This window comes from Choloepus didactylus, chromosome X (genome assembly GCF_015220235.1).
Source record: "Choloepus didactylus isolate mChoDid1 chromosome X, mChoDid1.pri, whole genome shotgun sequence".
Classification (NCBI taxonomy): Eukaryota; Metazoa; Chordata; class Mammalia; order Pilosa; family Megalonychidae; genus Choloepus; species Choloepus didactylus.
The window spans coordinates 50,388,762-50,404,282 of NC_051334.1; the positions used below are offsets into that span (position 1 = coordinate 50,388,762).

General features: G+C 47.4%; 1 protein-coding gene across 3 annotated transcripts in view; it reads right to left on the reverse strand.

Annotated features, from left to right (window-relative positions):
• The window catches only part of OTUD5 (OTU deubiquitinase 5), a 36,707-nt gene that overhangs the window by 12,691 nt on the left and 8,495 nt on the right, over positions 1-15,521 (reverse strand). For 2 of the 3 annotated variants that reach the window (XM_037821751.1, XM_037821750.1), the window contains exons 2-5: positions 13,042-13,135; positions 5,138-5,202; positions 4,893-5,049; positions 4,647-4,795 (exon numbers count right to left, since the gene is read on the reverse strand). In XM_037821751.1, coding sequence (XP_037677679.1) covers positions 4,647-4,795; positions 4,893-5,049; positions 5,138-5,202; positions 13,042-13,135 — 465 coding nt within the window. The remainder of the gene's footprint in view (positions 1-4,646; positions 4,796-4,892; positions 5,050-5,137; positions 5,203-13,041; positions 13,136-15,521) is intronic. The other variant, XM_037821752.1, reaches the window with a different exon arrangement.

Below are 15,521 nucleotides of genomic sequence, written 5' to 3' on the forward strand. Positions count from 1 at the left end.
GATATTTTAAGGTGTTACTGCTGGAATTTAGACTCTGAGGCATCTGTTCCTTAAGCTTGTATCCAGCTTGTGTTATGACAGAGCTTTCCTTGAACACCAAGAGCTAACAAAAAAAGAAAAAGGAAAAAAAGAAAATACCTTTCCAGTCTTTGTAGACTGACCTGTGTCAGCGCTCTCCTTCAGAACTTTGTATAGAGTGAGTTTAGAGAACAGCACCAGGCTAAGCATAGGGGCCTCCCTAATGCTTTCCCCAACTGCATCTTTTCTTGGGCATGTGCATTTGGCCCTAGAAATTCCCCCATTTACATAGATACAAATGACCCCTCTTCCCTAGGAACAGTTTCCTCAAGGTTCCAGGCACTGCACTGTATATCCCTACAGCCAGCAATCACTTGCTCCAGGCAGCCATGATTTGTCTGCTGTCCCACAGCATTCTGTAGGAGAGCTCTCTGAGCTTGCCTTTTTATGCTCAGGGTAAGTTCTAGGATGGCAGTCCTGGTTCAATCCCTCAGGCCACCACCAGTCAGATATGGCTAGACATACATGCTCCCAATATATGCATGAGGGTTACTCTGGTCCCTCTGGAACCGGGACCAAGGGTCTGCACTGGGAGCCCAGGCTGGTGCTGAGCTGATGAGTTGATGGGGGGAGGGTCAGCCAGGGTGCCACAAGATCCTGCCATTTTTAAGTAGTCTTTTTCTTGATTCTGTACTTGTCCCATTACTGCAATCCTTTAGCTGATTTCTGGAGCTTCAAAAAGATGTTTCTGCCAATTCTTGCTGGTTATTCAAAGCTTCTGTGGGGGGACGGTGCCCCGAAGCTTCTCTCTCCGACATCTTCATTGGGGTGGGCCTCCAATGTCCTTTTTGAGCCTTTTCTCCTCCATTATTAGATCCAGTCCAGAAACATGTATTGTATTTAATTGCCACTGTCTCTTTAGTCTTTTTTTAAATTATGGAAGCATAAACTCTCTCATCTCAGCCCCTCCCAAGCACACCATTCAGTGAGATTAATCACACTCACAGTGTTGCCTAGCACCCAGATCTTGCTTTCTAATAGCATTCTTCAATAAAAGGAGCCAGAGCTCCTTGAAGAAACGGCTGAGTCTAGGATGGGGGCACAGGATATACAAAATAAGCCTGGAGTATCTCGTACTTCCAGAAAGTTAAGGGAGTGCTTCAAAAAAAAAAAAAAAAGAGCATCAAAAGCAAGGATGAAAGTATGTTACAGGCACATAAGAACTAACTGAAAGAGCTCCCAATGGCCAAAACTGGAAAAATGTGCATGACAGAATCAAGTGGTAATGGATTATAATTCAAAGTATAAAATAAATGTCCATATGTCCATACCGATATAAATAAAGGATTTAAATACACCAATAAATAGGGGAGAAGAGCCAAAGCTCCCTCGCATTAGAATTCCAAATAATTTATGTAGATTTTCTGCCCTCCAGGAGGTGAAACATAACTGTCCACTCCTTAAGTGTAGGCAGTGCACAGTGACTTCTTTCCAAAGAGTACAGTATGGAAAAAGGAGGGGAGGGAGTAACTTTACAATGGAGAAACCTGACAAACTACCTGAGCCAGGTGATCAAGGTTCGCATCAACAGTCATAAATTGCGTTGATGTACATACCCTCAGTATCAGGTGGTGAAAATGGCACTTTACCACTGTGATCTTGCTCTCTAAAATCCATAACCCCAGTCTAATCATGAGAAAAGCAACAAATTCCAACAGAGGAGCATTCTACAATACATCTAATCAGTACTCGTCAAAACTGTCAAGGCCATCAAAACAAAGAAAAGTCTGAGAAACTGTTGCAGACGAGGAACCTAAGGAGACATGAGGAGTTTAGTTAATAATGTATCAATATTAGTTCATTAATTGTAACAAATGTACCATAGTCATCTAAAATGTTAATAATAGGGAAACTGTATTCAGGGGCAGGGAGGAGGAGGCATGTGGGAACTCTCTGAACTAACATATATTAATAAAAACTTTCTAAAGATAAATAAGCCAAGTCACAAAAAATTATGGATGAATCTTAAATGCAGAATATTAAGTGGAAAAACCCTGTCTAAAAAAGCTACATACTATATGATGCCAATTCTTTGACATTCTAGAAAAGGCAAAACTAAAGACAGTGAACAGATCAGTGGTTCCTAAGGGTTCAGGGGTGGGGAATGGGAGACAGGGCTGACTAGGTGAAGCCAGGGAATTGCTAGAGTGATGAAACTATTCTGTACAGTGCTCTAATGGTGGATATATGACATTATGCATTTGTCAAAACCACAGAATTTTACAGCAAAAAGAGTAAATCTTAAAGTAAGCAAATTTTAAAAAGATCATTTAGGAGGTGGAGATATCCCAGAATGTGATAAAACACAGAATGTGATGGAACCCAGAATGTGATAAAACAATCTAAATGTATCACAACAATATGAAACCACCTCACTGAAAGGGGTGAGGCTAAAAGGTGCTGAACTAAGTAGCTGAAAATGAGTGGAGTCTCTAAGACTAAAGGTAAAAAGAACTACACATAGCAATGTATTCCCATGAGGAATACATTGTTTCCCATGAGGGAATGAGTTGACAATTCTGATACTGATATACATGTATATTGGAACTGAACAATGGTGGATGGTGGGAACCAGGATTCTCACTGTTGGGAGTGAGAATTTACAGATAAGCAAGCGGAGTTGTCTAGAATAATCCATGTGGCAATGGAGGATTAGAGTTGGGGACATCAGTATAGAACTCATGTTTAGCTTAATATAGATACACATGGTTACATTCACAAACATTTATAGATACACACACACACACACAGGTCTAGGAGACACACATTTATCTCCTTGCTCTGACAGCTGAAAGGGCCTAGAAGCAAGGGGCACACCTAACACCCAGATCTTGGTTTCTAATAGCACTCTCCAATAAAAGGAATCAGAGCTCCCTGGAGAAATGACTGAGTCTAGGACTGGGGCAAGGAATGTACAAGATATGCCTGGAGCATCTTGTAGTGCCAGAAAGTAAAGAAGTGCTAAAAAACAAAAACAAAAACAAAAACAATGATGAGGGAATGTCAAAGGCACACAGGAACTAACTGAAAGAGCTCCCAATGGCCAAAACTGGAATAATGTGCACAACAAAATAAAGTAGTAATGGTTTACAATCCAAAGTATAAAATAAATGTCCATATGTCTGTACCAATATAAAGGATTAAATACACCAATGGGGGAGAAGAGCGAAAACTCCCTTGCACTAGAATTCCAAATAATTTATGTAGATTCTCTGCCCTTCAGGAGGTGGAACATAACTGTCCACTCCTTAAGTGCAGGCCGTGCACAGTGATTTCTTTCCAAAGAGTACAGTATGAAAAGGGGGGGGAGCATAACTTTACAATGGAGAAACCTGACAAACTACCTGAGCCAGGTAATCAAGGTTCGCATCAACAGTCATAAATCGTGTTGATGTACATACCCTCGGTATCATGTGGTGAAAATGGCACTTTACCACTGTGATCTTGCTCTCTAAAATCGATAACTCCAGTCTAATCATGAGAAAAGCAACAAATTCCAACAGAGGAGCATTCTACAATATATCTTAATCAGTACTCGTCAAAACTGTCAAGGCCATCAAAAACAAAGAAAAGTCTGAGAAACTGTTGCAGACAAGAGAAACCTAAGGAGACATAAACTTAAATGTAATGTGGTATCCTAGATGGGATCCCGGAACAGATAAAGGGAAACACTGAGAAAATCTGAAAAAAGCATAGTTGTTTGTTAATAATATATCAATACTGGTTCGTTAACTGTGATAAATGTACCAGACTAATATAAGATCTTAACAAGAGAGAAAACTGAGAGTGGGGTGTATGGGAATTATCCATACTATCTGGGCAATAATTCTATAAATCTCAAACCGTTCTCAAATTAAAAGTTTATTCAAAAACAAACAAACAAAAAATCCACGTTGGAGGGTGTGTTGGTATTACAGGGGGGTGTTTCCTAAAAGGAGACAGAAGCGCTTTCTATTTGTAGAAAGTGAAACCAGAAGAGAACATATCAAAATCCCCAGCAGACCATTTATGAGAGAGAGGGAATGAGAATATATCAGTGAGTGCTGGGAAAATGTATTTCCATCTTCTGAGCACCTACTATGACTGAAGCCCAGTGCTCAACACTTTCCATATCAGCCAAGTGACCAGCCCAGAAGACTTGCCCAATCTGCCCAAGGTCCTACAGCCAGTAACGATGGGGCCAGGCCTGCATCCCAGGTCTCTATGACCACAGCTGTCTATAACTGCTATGTGTTTGGGGGGAGAAGGGTGTGACCAGGTAGGTGCCACAACACCCAGACCAAGCCCTGGCTCAATGTTCCCAAATCTGACTCCATATCCTAAAATACCAGCTATTAACAGGCACAAAAGATGGATGATTCATATCAGCTCACAGACAGGCAAACCGAGACCAGAGAGTGAGCCCTGAGAGATCACCTGGGTTAACTCCCTAATCTTATAGAGGTGAACTCAAGGGAAACCCAGAGTACAGGGGACATCTTGTCCCCACAGGCTAAAGAAGTGAGGCTCGAACAGAGGTTTCTGGTCTCTATATCTAGCAACTATCCTGGGCATGGGGACCTACTCACCCCCGGTTTAAATGATGGCAGGCCCAGCCCCACACCAATGGTGGCCTTGTTGGGATTCACCACTGAATTGTAGTGGATATTCCGATGATAGCTGACACGGATGGGTTCATCCTCGTTTTGATGGATCCCATGGAATGTGTTGATGGGTTCTGCAGAGAAAGAGGAGGAAGGAGCATCCATAGTGGGCCAGTAGGGCGGGCTTGGAAGAGACACCATCAGTCTCCCCCCTACCCACCAGAGAAGTACCTGTGCTGTATTGGTACACCTCCACGGGACGGTTGTACATCTCTGCCATGGCCTGCATCTCAATGTGGTTGCCATGGCAGTTGTTTTTCCGCTTCCGGTTGATGTAGGTGGTGAAGTCCTCTGTGACATAATTGGAGAAGTAGTCTGCATTCTTCATCTGCAGAATTGACCAGAGGGTCAAGGCCTGTGTGGAGAACAGATCCTCCCATCCTGCCCCTCACCCAAGGCCTCTGGCAAGATCTCACCAGATAGTCCATGCAGTGCTTTCGTACAACCTCATGCATGTCCTGGTCTCCATATACCTGGTCAGCTGTGGGGAGAGAAGGAGAAGCTGGGTCAGAACTGCCACCAGAGATGAGTCCTGAGTCAAGGAACAGCCTTGGGTGGGGTTGGGGGGTGAGCAGGAAGAGAAACTCCCTTTCCTACTACCCCAAGACCTGGACAGTTTGTCTCCGCGTGGGCTGGACTAGGGCCATGGAAAAAGAAGGCAGGGACAGTCATGAAGAACAAGAGCGCTCAGGTGAAAGGGACACAGTCACAGGCCTCTCTGGTGGATGGATTTGTCCAGAGCTTCCCTGCCACTCAGACAAATCAACATTTTAAGTCCCACAAGTGGCCTCGAGCACCACTGACTCCTCCCTCCACCCCACCCATACTCTCCACATGAGGAAACTGAGGCTCAGGGAGTTTGTGGCTTGCCCAAGGTCACACAGTCAGTTTGTGGGAGCGTCAACTCTGGAGTTCAATTGTCCTGACTTCCAGGAGTCAGCAGGGCTATGTAGGTTTAAAAAAAAAAAGAACAAAACAAAACTGGACTCCAAGCCCAGTTCTACTGGGTTCTAACGAGCTGAGTCACCAGAGGCAAGTGATCCAAGTTTTCTGAGCCTCATAAGCCTCACCTGTAAAATGGAGAAAAGATGGATAACTACCTGGCAGGCCTCTTGTGGGGATTAAATGAGATAATGGGTATAAAATGACTAGCACTGGCCTTGGGATGGAGTAGTCACTCAGTAAATCAGAGTCCCCTTCTCCACACTGAGGCCTTAATGTGGGGTCTGTGAAAGAGACAGAGGTTGAGTAAAACCCTGCCCCTGCTACAAGGAGCATGCAGTCTAGTAAGAGGGAGAGGACACATATGCACCTAACTTAAGCCTAATTTATGAAAGGCAGCCTGCAGCCCAAAAGGTCCAGGCATCACAGGGTTTTAGTCAAAAAGGAAGAGAAAAAACCAGGATCTTTTTGCCTTGAGGATCTTCGCACCTGCTATTCACTTTTTCCAGGAGACCCTTTCCGTCCTCTCGGCTGCCTACTGTCAAGCACCAATGGGTTCTTTACACAGTTCCCCACTTTCCAGAGGGCACCTCCATCACCAGATTCATCAAAGGTATACACAGACATCATCTCCCCAATAACACTAGGCTCTTGCTGAGGGCAGAGGATGGTTTATATCCAAGTCTGCCCCCAGTTCAAGGCTCAATAGAGTAAAGGAAATCAGGAAAAATGTGCTGAATGGATGGATAGGCTGGAGGAGCCAGGGAGGTCTTCTCCCTGGGAAATTAAGGTGGGGCTTGAAGATCGGGCAAGGCTGATTTCCACTAGTGAAGATGACGAGAAATTTCCCTTTGCTTCCCTGGGGGACTGGTGCTCTGATGGTATCTCTCTGGAGCATTGGGATGGAGTTAGGGGTCAGGTCAATGCGTGGAACACAATTCCAGATTTCTTCCATGACTATCAAATGTGTATCAGGAGGATTGTCAGAAGAATGCCCTCACTGCCCTCCTCATTCCTCCCTAGAAGGTTCTTTGAGATAAGGAAGACTTCTCTGAGACAGAAAAGGGGGCCCACGCCTTTGTCTCAAGCCCCCTTGGAGGTGCACAGGCATGAGGGATGAGGGATGACAGAGAGCTGGGGTTCTGAAGGTGGAATGGGGTAGCCCCTTCACCGATGTAAACAAGGATGTGGGTTCTGCAGCCACACTCCTCCCTCCTCCCCCAGTGGCACTTCCAGCAAGTCACATGCCCTGCACACAGGCTGGGGGCCCCCTAACTGCTGCCTTTCTTAGAAGCCAGAACCACAGAGCCCTCTGTGGCTGCCCAAGCTGCTTGAGGAGCTATTTTTGTAGGCTGAGCTTGGGGTGCCAGGGAGGCAGTGCTGCCGGCAGCTGCAATAAACAGGAACTCAGGAGTGAAGGGGTTAAATAGAGCCTGACTTGCCAGGCTCCGGGAGATATACTGACGTGATGGAGAAAAACTCTATCTCCCATGGAGTGGTCACCCTTCATTTCATTCCTGGGAGAAATCTCCTACATGCAGGAATATGGGGAAAAGAAGGGAGACTGTGGGTTAGGGAAGAAAGCTGGGGGAGAACCCCAGGAGGATCCTTGCCACTGACCTCTTTGGCCTCACTCTTTGGAGAGGTGTTAAAGCCTGGCAGAAAGGATCTGCTGCCTCCTAGCAGTGTGGCACTGGACAAGGCCTTTAATGTCTCTGGGCCTCAATGTACTCATCCATAAAGTAGGGAGAGTAACTCCTCGTCCTCTCTCAGGGTGTTGTCAAGACGATAGGGGAGGGCTGGCAAAAACACCTGAGGCATAATAGGTGTTCAAGAAACAGGAACTCTGTTTGTCATGAAGACGATGACTCTTTCAGATGCCTAGTCAGCCAGAATGTCGCCAGGACCACTTATCAGGCCCTTCCTCATTTTTGTTGCACTTCCTCAACCCGAGGAAAGCCCCAAATGCAGAGCCTGGGCTGTCCCTCTTCTTGCTGCCCATCCTCACGGCCAGCACCTTGGGACTGTCTACCTTTACTGAATCCAAAGCTCCCTAAGCCTACCTTTTGTGCCCTGAGTGTGAAAGGGAAGCACTCAAAAGCGAGAGTTAATAAGACGGGCTTTGCAACACAGGGTCAGGGTCCTTAAGGGTAGCCGAGTTATGACATTTCTCTACTCAACTGTAAAATGTAAAATACCACCTCCTCTCCTAAATTCGAAGATGCCACTGATAGGTGGTATGGTACAATATGTATTCAGTCACAGCTTTTTGGGGAAAAACCCCATCACACTGATAAGATACACCCTGACTTGGGGATTATTAATGTGGGGGGGGGGTACATCTCTGAGCTGAGGAAACAGAGCAACAGTGCCTCCCCAACAAGAGAGATCATAAGGATATTTTTTTCAATGATAAAAGACAGGAGAACATCCGGCACAGGGCTAAAAACATAGTAAGTACTCAGTAAGGATTAGCTTTTCTGATTTTTTCTGGCCCCACCACTGTCCTCCAGGACCCCCTCCTCCTCCCAGAAGGTGGGCACATAGACTGGGGACCAGGCTGGACTTCCCTGTGGGGGGGCCCCGAGGTGGGGGAAAGAAGGGCCCAGTGGACCTGCAGAGGTAGGGGAATTCAGAGAACTTGTTTTGATAGAAACTGAAACTTCTCTTGCTGACGCTGCACTTGTGGGCAATTTGCACCTGCTTTTCCCTCCCAGAATCCAGCTGGAAGGGGGTCCCCCACTTCCTACCTCTGTTCCCAACCCAAAGAGGGCTCGGAAATCCTCAGTACAATACTATGATTAGTTCTACCAAGGACTTTTCACACACAAACTCATTCAATCCTCAAAGAAAACAAACAAAAACAAACAAACAAAACAAAACAAAAAAGCAAACCCTACTTACCTAGGAGGGATACTGATAGAAATGTGGCATAACTGGCCCATTTGGGAAGGGGTGAATTCAGGCACTGGAAACCTTAGCCTATTGAACTCTCTGTCCTAAGAGCTAAACTGAGAACCAGACCACCCAGGATGCAGATTAGAACATCTGCCACGAAGCAAGGGTGGTTCTGTGGGCAAAGGGGCCCCTTCCCATCCCTGCCCCAGTAGGGATGGAGGGTAAAAGTGAAGCAAGGCTCTCAAGGGGTAACTGGTGACTTTAAACACTGCTGGCCCTAGGTGATATTACCCCCCCCCCCAACACACACACACACACATACATACTCCACTCCAGTTTTCACCTTAGCACCTGACTCCTGGGGCTAGGCCTGATCCTGCCTGCCTCCGTTTCCCCCCAGCACAAGCGGGAATGAGCTGGAACCCAAGGAAGACCTGAGGGAGACTAGATACTAGGGGCTGTACCCCTCACTAGGGCCACAGAGGTCAGCATGAACCTTGCCCTCACATCCCACTTCTTTCCTTTCTCTGAGCACAAAGACACAAGAATAGGAATGGACATGTGTACACACATATGACCAGCAGACCCTGCCAAAGATGTTCCCTGAGGCCAAATACTCATCCCCAAACCCCTACAAAAACAGAGAACTATCTCGTTCAATGAGTAGTTGCCCTTGACACCAACCAGGAAAGGCTGAAGGCTGGACAAGATATGAGGCTGTGTAAACCGAGGAACTCCCCCACTTCCTAGATACATAGCCCTTCCCAGGGGTTAGGTGTGGAGGAGGGGAGAATAACTAACAGCTCTATCAGACCTGCTTCAACTTCCCCTGCTGCCTGGGGCAAGGTCCCCCGGACTTCCGTAATCCTTCCTTCTCAGGTTCCCTAAATTGTGATCAAAACAAACCACATACCACATATATGGGTGTACTCACAGCAGAGTGTGTGTGTAGGAGGGGGGAGGACAAGGACCTGGTGTGTCTCCCACTTCCTCCTGGTCCAGTGGGAATCTTGGCCTCACTGAGATGAGCCGAGAAAAAGGCCTTGCCTGCCCGTCAAGTAGCTGTGGTGGCCTGGCCAGTGATCCCCAACTAGCCCAAACAGCACACCCTCAGAGGTGAGTTGGCTAGGGGACAGAACTTGACCCCCTCCATAGCCTGGCGTCTGAGATGTCTAGTCCTCTGCTGAAGGATTCCCATGACAACGATGCAAACATTGAGGGAGGCCAAAGGAAGCTGGTGAATGGGTGTGGCCCATGGGAATCTCCTCCTTCCGTGAGCTGGTTCAAACTCAAACACCTATGTTCTGACAATGACAGTGTGACCTAGATAGGGTCCTAGCTTTCTCTGGAGGCCCCATTTATTCTCTTACTTTCCCCATTTGTAAAAGTCAAAACTGATCTACGATCCATCTCTCCAAGTACTAACAGTCCAAGTTCCAAGACCAAAAGGCCCAGAAGAGTGGACCTGGCTAATGTTTCTGGGTCCCACTGCCATAACATACACAGCCCCAGCCACTCTCCCTGGCCCATGCAGACACATGTACATGTGGCGTCCCCTTTGTCCACAGAGGCCAGCGCCAGGGCCAGGGCGAGAGGTTTCTGCTGAGTCAAAGCCACATGGGAAAAGGCAGAGAGGCAGAGATGCAGACTCACGTTTCCAGGAGGAGGTTATCTGAACATAGCAGGGCCTTGCTGGGGGCAGGGTGGGCCACAGGATACCTCTAAGACTCAGACTCCCATCTCCGCTCTACTCAAGCCTTCACTGATGCTGATGCATTACCTGACAGGGGGTGGTGGGAGAGAACTGGACAAAACAATGTATGTTGGTTCACACTGGGGCTACCCAGACCTCAGAGGCAAAACAGAGGGCAGAAAGCCACCTGCCTCAGGATTCCCAAGACTAGAGGAGCACATGCTCTTAGATGGAAGAGGTGAGTAAGGCCCCGAGATCCTAGGGCCACAGAAAGAATGTGCCCTATGGACACCCCTGGGTTTCTGTGCCAGCTCTGCTACTAATGATCCTGCGCATCCTCAATCTTCTCAACTGTCTCATGGGATAATGATCCTAATTTTGTAGGTGAATCTGAAGCACCCAGCTGAATACCTAACACCCAGTAGGCATCAAGAACACCAGAGTGTCTTCTCTGTCTGCAACCTCTTCCAATGCCAACCCTCAGTTACGTGTTCTTTCCACCACTCAATATGTGGTAGGAAGTTAAAGCCTGCAGGCATGCTTACCAAAGCCTAGGGTAACTGCCACTTGTCCCTGTCCAGGCTAGGCTGGAAGCAGGGAGGCTGCAGAAAGGAGACAGAGTCTCCTTCCCAGGCACATATGCTATGTACTCTGTCCCAGGGAAACCTCCAGATAAGGCCTAGAGACCCAGGGACCATATACTTCTGGGGAGAGGCCACGGGTTTCTGAGGTTTTACGGAGAAAAGCCGAGGCCAGTCTAGTTAGGGGAAATGTGGTCGCCATAGTGCTGATAAGGAAAGGCCTTCAACCTGTCCTGGTCAGCTCTTCCTGTTAAGCAGGGGCCCCTAAATGGAAGGCCTCAAGGCAGGGAAGGGTCAGGGGGTGTTTGGGGGAGAACAGCTAGATGTACATACGTACACACGTATATACTGCTCATGCATGATACAGGTTACTGGACAAGATAGGTTCTCACTAGTTACAAGTTACTAGTCTGCCTCAAAGCTGGCCCAAGAGCCAAATGTCCAGCTGCCTTCTCTGAGGAATGGGGGTGGGACCCACCTGACCCCAACTCTACTAGCAGCCCTGCTTACCCCACATACAGCCTGACAACTTGACACAGGGCCTAGCACTTAAAAGGCCCCCATCTACTCTTTCTTTGCATTTCTTCTGTCCAAGGTGTCCCCAAAACTGAGCTCTTCCTCTAGGAGACATGCCAGGGAGAATATGGACTTGAGCCAGAGGGGCAGGAGTGTTAAGGGCTTCTCCCAGCCCAGCAGAGCCCACTGTCTGAACTCCTTCTGCTTGGTAGAATGGGGAAACAACTGCCCACCCTGCCTAACTTTCTTTCACCCATTCCACAAACATCTGTGGCTCTGAGGCACCACTGAGAACAGTGTTTGGGCTTCACCAATACTATTGCTCCATGAAGACCTATGAGTCAGGCACTAAAGGGATCTACCTAAGTAATCTCATTTAATCCTTCCAACACTGGGGTCTCGTATCCCCATTTTACAGATTAGGAAACAGGCATAGGAAGGGAAAAGCTGCTTGGCCAAGGTCACACCAAGAGTCAGTGGCACAGCCAGGAGGGGAGCCCGAGTTGGCCCAGCCCACCACTAGACATGGGCGATACGCACAGACTAAGAAAAAAGCAGACCCAGAAGGGACCCAAGGAGCCCTTCAGAATCAACACCTTCACAAAAAGGCAAGGAGGCCGAGGGTCACACAGCAGTTATGAGTCAGGGCCAGAACTCTAAGGCAAGTCTTCTGACTCCCAGCTCAAAGTTCCTATCAGAGGGCACTTTTTTTTCTTGGTAGGTATCATAACTCCAAAGGGATGATCTGGTCACCACTCCTCACTCCTAGCATCCCCTGGACACTAGCATGGGACTTCACAGCTCCTTGTTGATTCAGAGATTCAGAGCCAGAGGGGCTTAAAATATCTAGCTTAGACTGGATATTAGATGGCATTAAGGAAGTATTAATTTTTTAGGTGTTAAAATGGCATTTTAGTTCTGTTTTGAAAAAGAGAGAGAGAGAGACAGTCCTTATCTGCCAGAGGAACACACACACAAATATTTACGAATGAAATGATCCACTGTTGGGGTTTTGCTTTAAAATACTCATCTCATGGGAGTGAAAAAGAGTGGGTGGAATAGTGATAAAACAAGAATGGCCATGTGTTGATGACTACTGATGCCGGATGAGGGGAAATAAGGGTTCACAATTCTCTCGACTTTTGAGTAAGTTAAGAAAAGTTTCTATGATGCAGATATAGATGGGGGAAGAGAGGCCCAGAGCAAACCCAGGTGTCCCATTATCCCAGAGCGACAGCAGTGTGCTGTAGTTAAGAGCATGGACCTCAGACTAATCTAACCCAGAGTCTGAATCCTGACTCTACCACTGACCAGCTGTTTGACCCTGGGCAACTTGCTCCCTATCTCGGAACTACCTTTCTCATCTGACAAATGGAAGCAACAGTAGTCCCTACACTCACCTGGTTTGGGGAAGAATTAGAAGGGCTTCCTGTAGTGCCTGACAGAGCAATCTTTCCATAAGTGATATTATTTTCTTTATCACTATTACTGATGTTCCCATTACTCTCACATCACCTCATTGCCAAAGGAGCGAAGGCTAGAGACCAGATACTAACTTGAAGTTGGAGCCTGGAGTTCTTAAAAGACAAGTGATCTCTGCCCCCAACCCTGTCTTCATGAGTTACTCCTAATGACTGGAACACAGATCAGGGGCAGCCCTAGGCCCTTGAGCACTGAAAGAGAGACTCACCTACAGCCCGGAAGAGACAGGCACCATCCTCCTTCATCTGCTTGATGATGAAGCCCTTCTTGTCTCGCAGAGCCTTTTCAAACCAATGCTCCTGCTGGAGGGAAGAGGTGGGGGTCAGCAACAGAGAAGGTCTGTCTTCCCTCCCCAGGACCCTGCCCTCAAGCTCCTGAGGAACCCAGCTGACAGTACACTGGGCAGGGTAGAGCTCTCAGCCCTGCTTGATCACTCCATGCACACGAGCAGGAAGAGACCCTTTCTTTTAGGGAATCAGTCTCTACATGAGTATAAGACTTACTCCCAGACAGGACCCCAGCTGCATTGAGTGCAGAGGCATCATCTACATTCAAAAGCTGCAGACCATGCTGGGACAAAGGCCCAGACCTGGCAAGTGTCTGGTGGAGAATCTTATTTAACCTCAAGAAGGAGTTTCACCTGGGGACCTTCTATCCACTTGGGGTGGAGATGATGTTGAGGAGGGAGTAACTGGCAAGAGCCTACCTAGATCCTGAGCTCCACATATAACTATGGAATTCCAAGATCTGTCATATAAGGCAAAAAGTATACAAAGTGTGATGCCATTTGCAACTAAAAACATTTATATCTACTTATATATGTATACAAACACATGTGCACACAAGATTGAGAAGGCTATACAAAACATTATCCCTAAGTGTTGGTATTACAGGTGATTTACTTCCTCTCCTACTTTATAGAGGTATACAATTCCTCATCCAAACTTCCAAAACTCAAAAAAGCTCTGAAAACTGAAAACCTTGATCTAACTCATTTGGCACCATAACCTGACCTGAACTGAAAAGAATCTATTTATCCCACTTGGGGGTGACTATTCAAACGTTTTAATGCAGAAATATTCCAAGTGCTTGATAATGAGGCACTGCCCCAGACCCCATTGGAGATATTTCACAATACATGGTATATGCATCAGGTTAACTTTTCTAAGTTCTGAAATTTCTCTAAATTCCAAAGCACACCAGGCCCCAAAGGTTTGGGTTAAATGAATCTGTACACACGTGTATGTTCGGATATTTTAAAAAAATAATGACCATGCCTGACTTAAAACCTATTTTCCATCTTAAAACAAACCAAACCAGCAGCAGACCTTTCCCAGGCCCCTGGCGCCCTCTGCTGGCCACTAGAAAAGCCTGCCTGATCCCATAATGTGGCCGCAGGATCCCAAGCCTGCCCCTTAGGGACACCACCCTACCCCAGGATTTTCCAGGATCCAGGCTAATACCTACCAGAGGGGACCATCTCTGCAGGGCCAGGTGAGAGATAGAACCCCAGCCCCCAGGAAAACCAGGGTGAGAGGAATCCCTGGCAAAGTAGGAAGTAAAAGCTTTAAAGGCTGAGAGCTCTGGGTTCCAACCCCAGCTCTGTCCCTCACTTGCTACATGACTTCAGGGAAGCTGCCTAAACTCTCCAAGCCTCAGTTTCCATAAAACGGAGGATACATGATCTACTTGACAGAACTGTCAAGAGGCTCAGGGTAGTTTTAGGACCTGAAGAAGCTTTGTAAATAATGCACCATACACTAGTAATTGGTCACCAGCCAGAAGAAGGGGAGAGACTGGCACAGAAAGAGGATGAGAGGCCCTCAGAGAGTCCTGGGTAAATGACTGGACAAGAGGGGAAGAAAAGGGTGACAAGAGAATGAATAGTCAGCCAGCCCCACCATCAGGGCCCACACCCCAGGAAGTTGTGGCTGGCTTTACCAGAGATGACAAAGGCACCTGGCAGCCCTTTAATGGGCTTCCATGGGCAGCACAAAGACTCCTGTTTGTGACAACATTCCTGCGGTCCAGGTGCCCCTCCTGCCCTGGAAGCTATGGACTAGCATGGTGCAGCCAGGTGCCCCCAAGTCCATCTCCAACCCCCACAGGTTCAGCCAATTCCTGGCACCACAGGGGGGCCTGCCCGCTCCGGTCAATTTTCACGCCCAACTGGGATGGCCTTTCCAGGCAGTGGTCTCCAGCAGGGAGGCTGCAACTATGATTACAGCCCCAGACCAAACAGGAGAGAGAGAGAAGGGGGGAGGCGGAGGGAGAGGGAGAGAGAGGTGGGGGGGAGGGAGACAGGGAGAGAGAAAGAGAGAGAAGGGAAAGGGAGATCAAAAAGGAAGAGAGGGCTCCTGCTTATTCATCCAATGAAGATTTATCAAGCAGTTAGGGGCAGACCCTGGGCTAGGCAGTGAAGTCAAAGAAATGAATCAGATTTGGTCACTACTCTCAATAAGCTCACAAACTAGAGGGGAGTTACAGGGAAACAGGCAATGATCACACAAAGTGTGAGCAGGGCCATGAAAGAGGTGAACACAGGGGTGCCACTGAAACACTGATGAAGGGACCTGACCCAGCCATTAGGGCTGGCACCTGAGAGGAGTTGCCACCTGAGCAAAGGATTAAAACAGCAGGAGCTCAAGAAATGCCTATCACTTGGATGAGAAACTGAGTCACTTATGA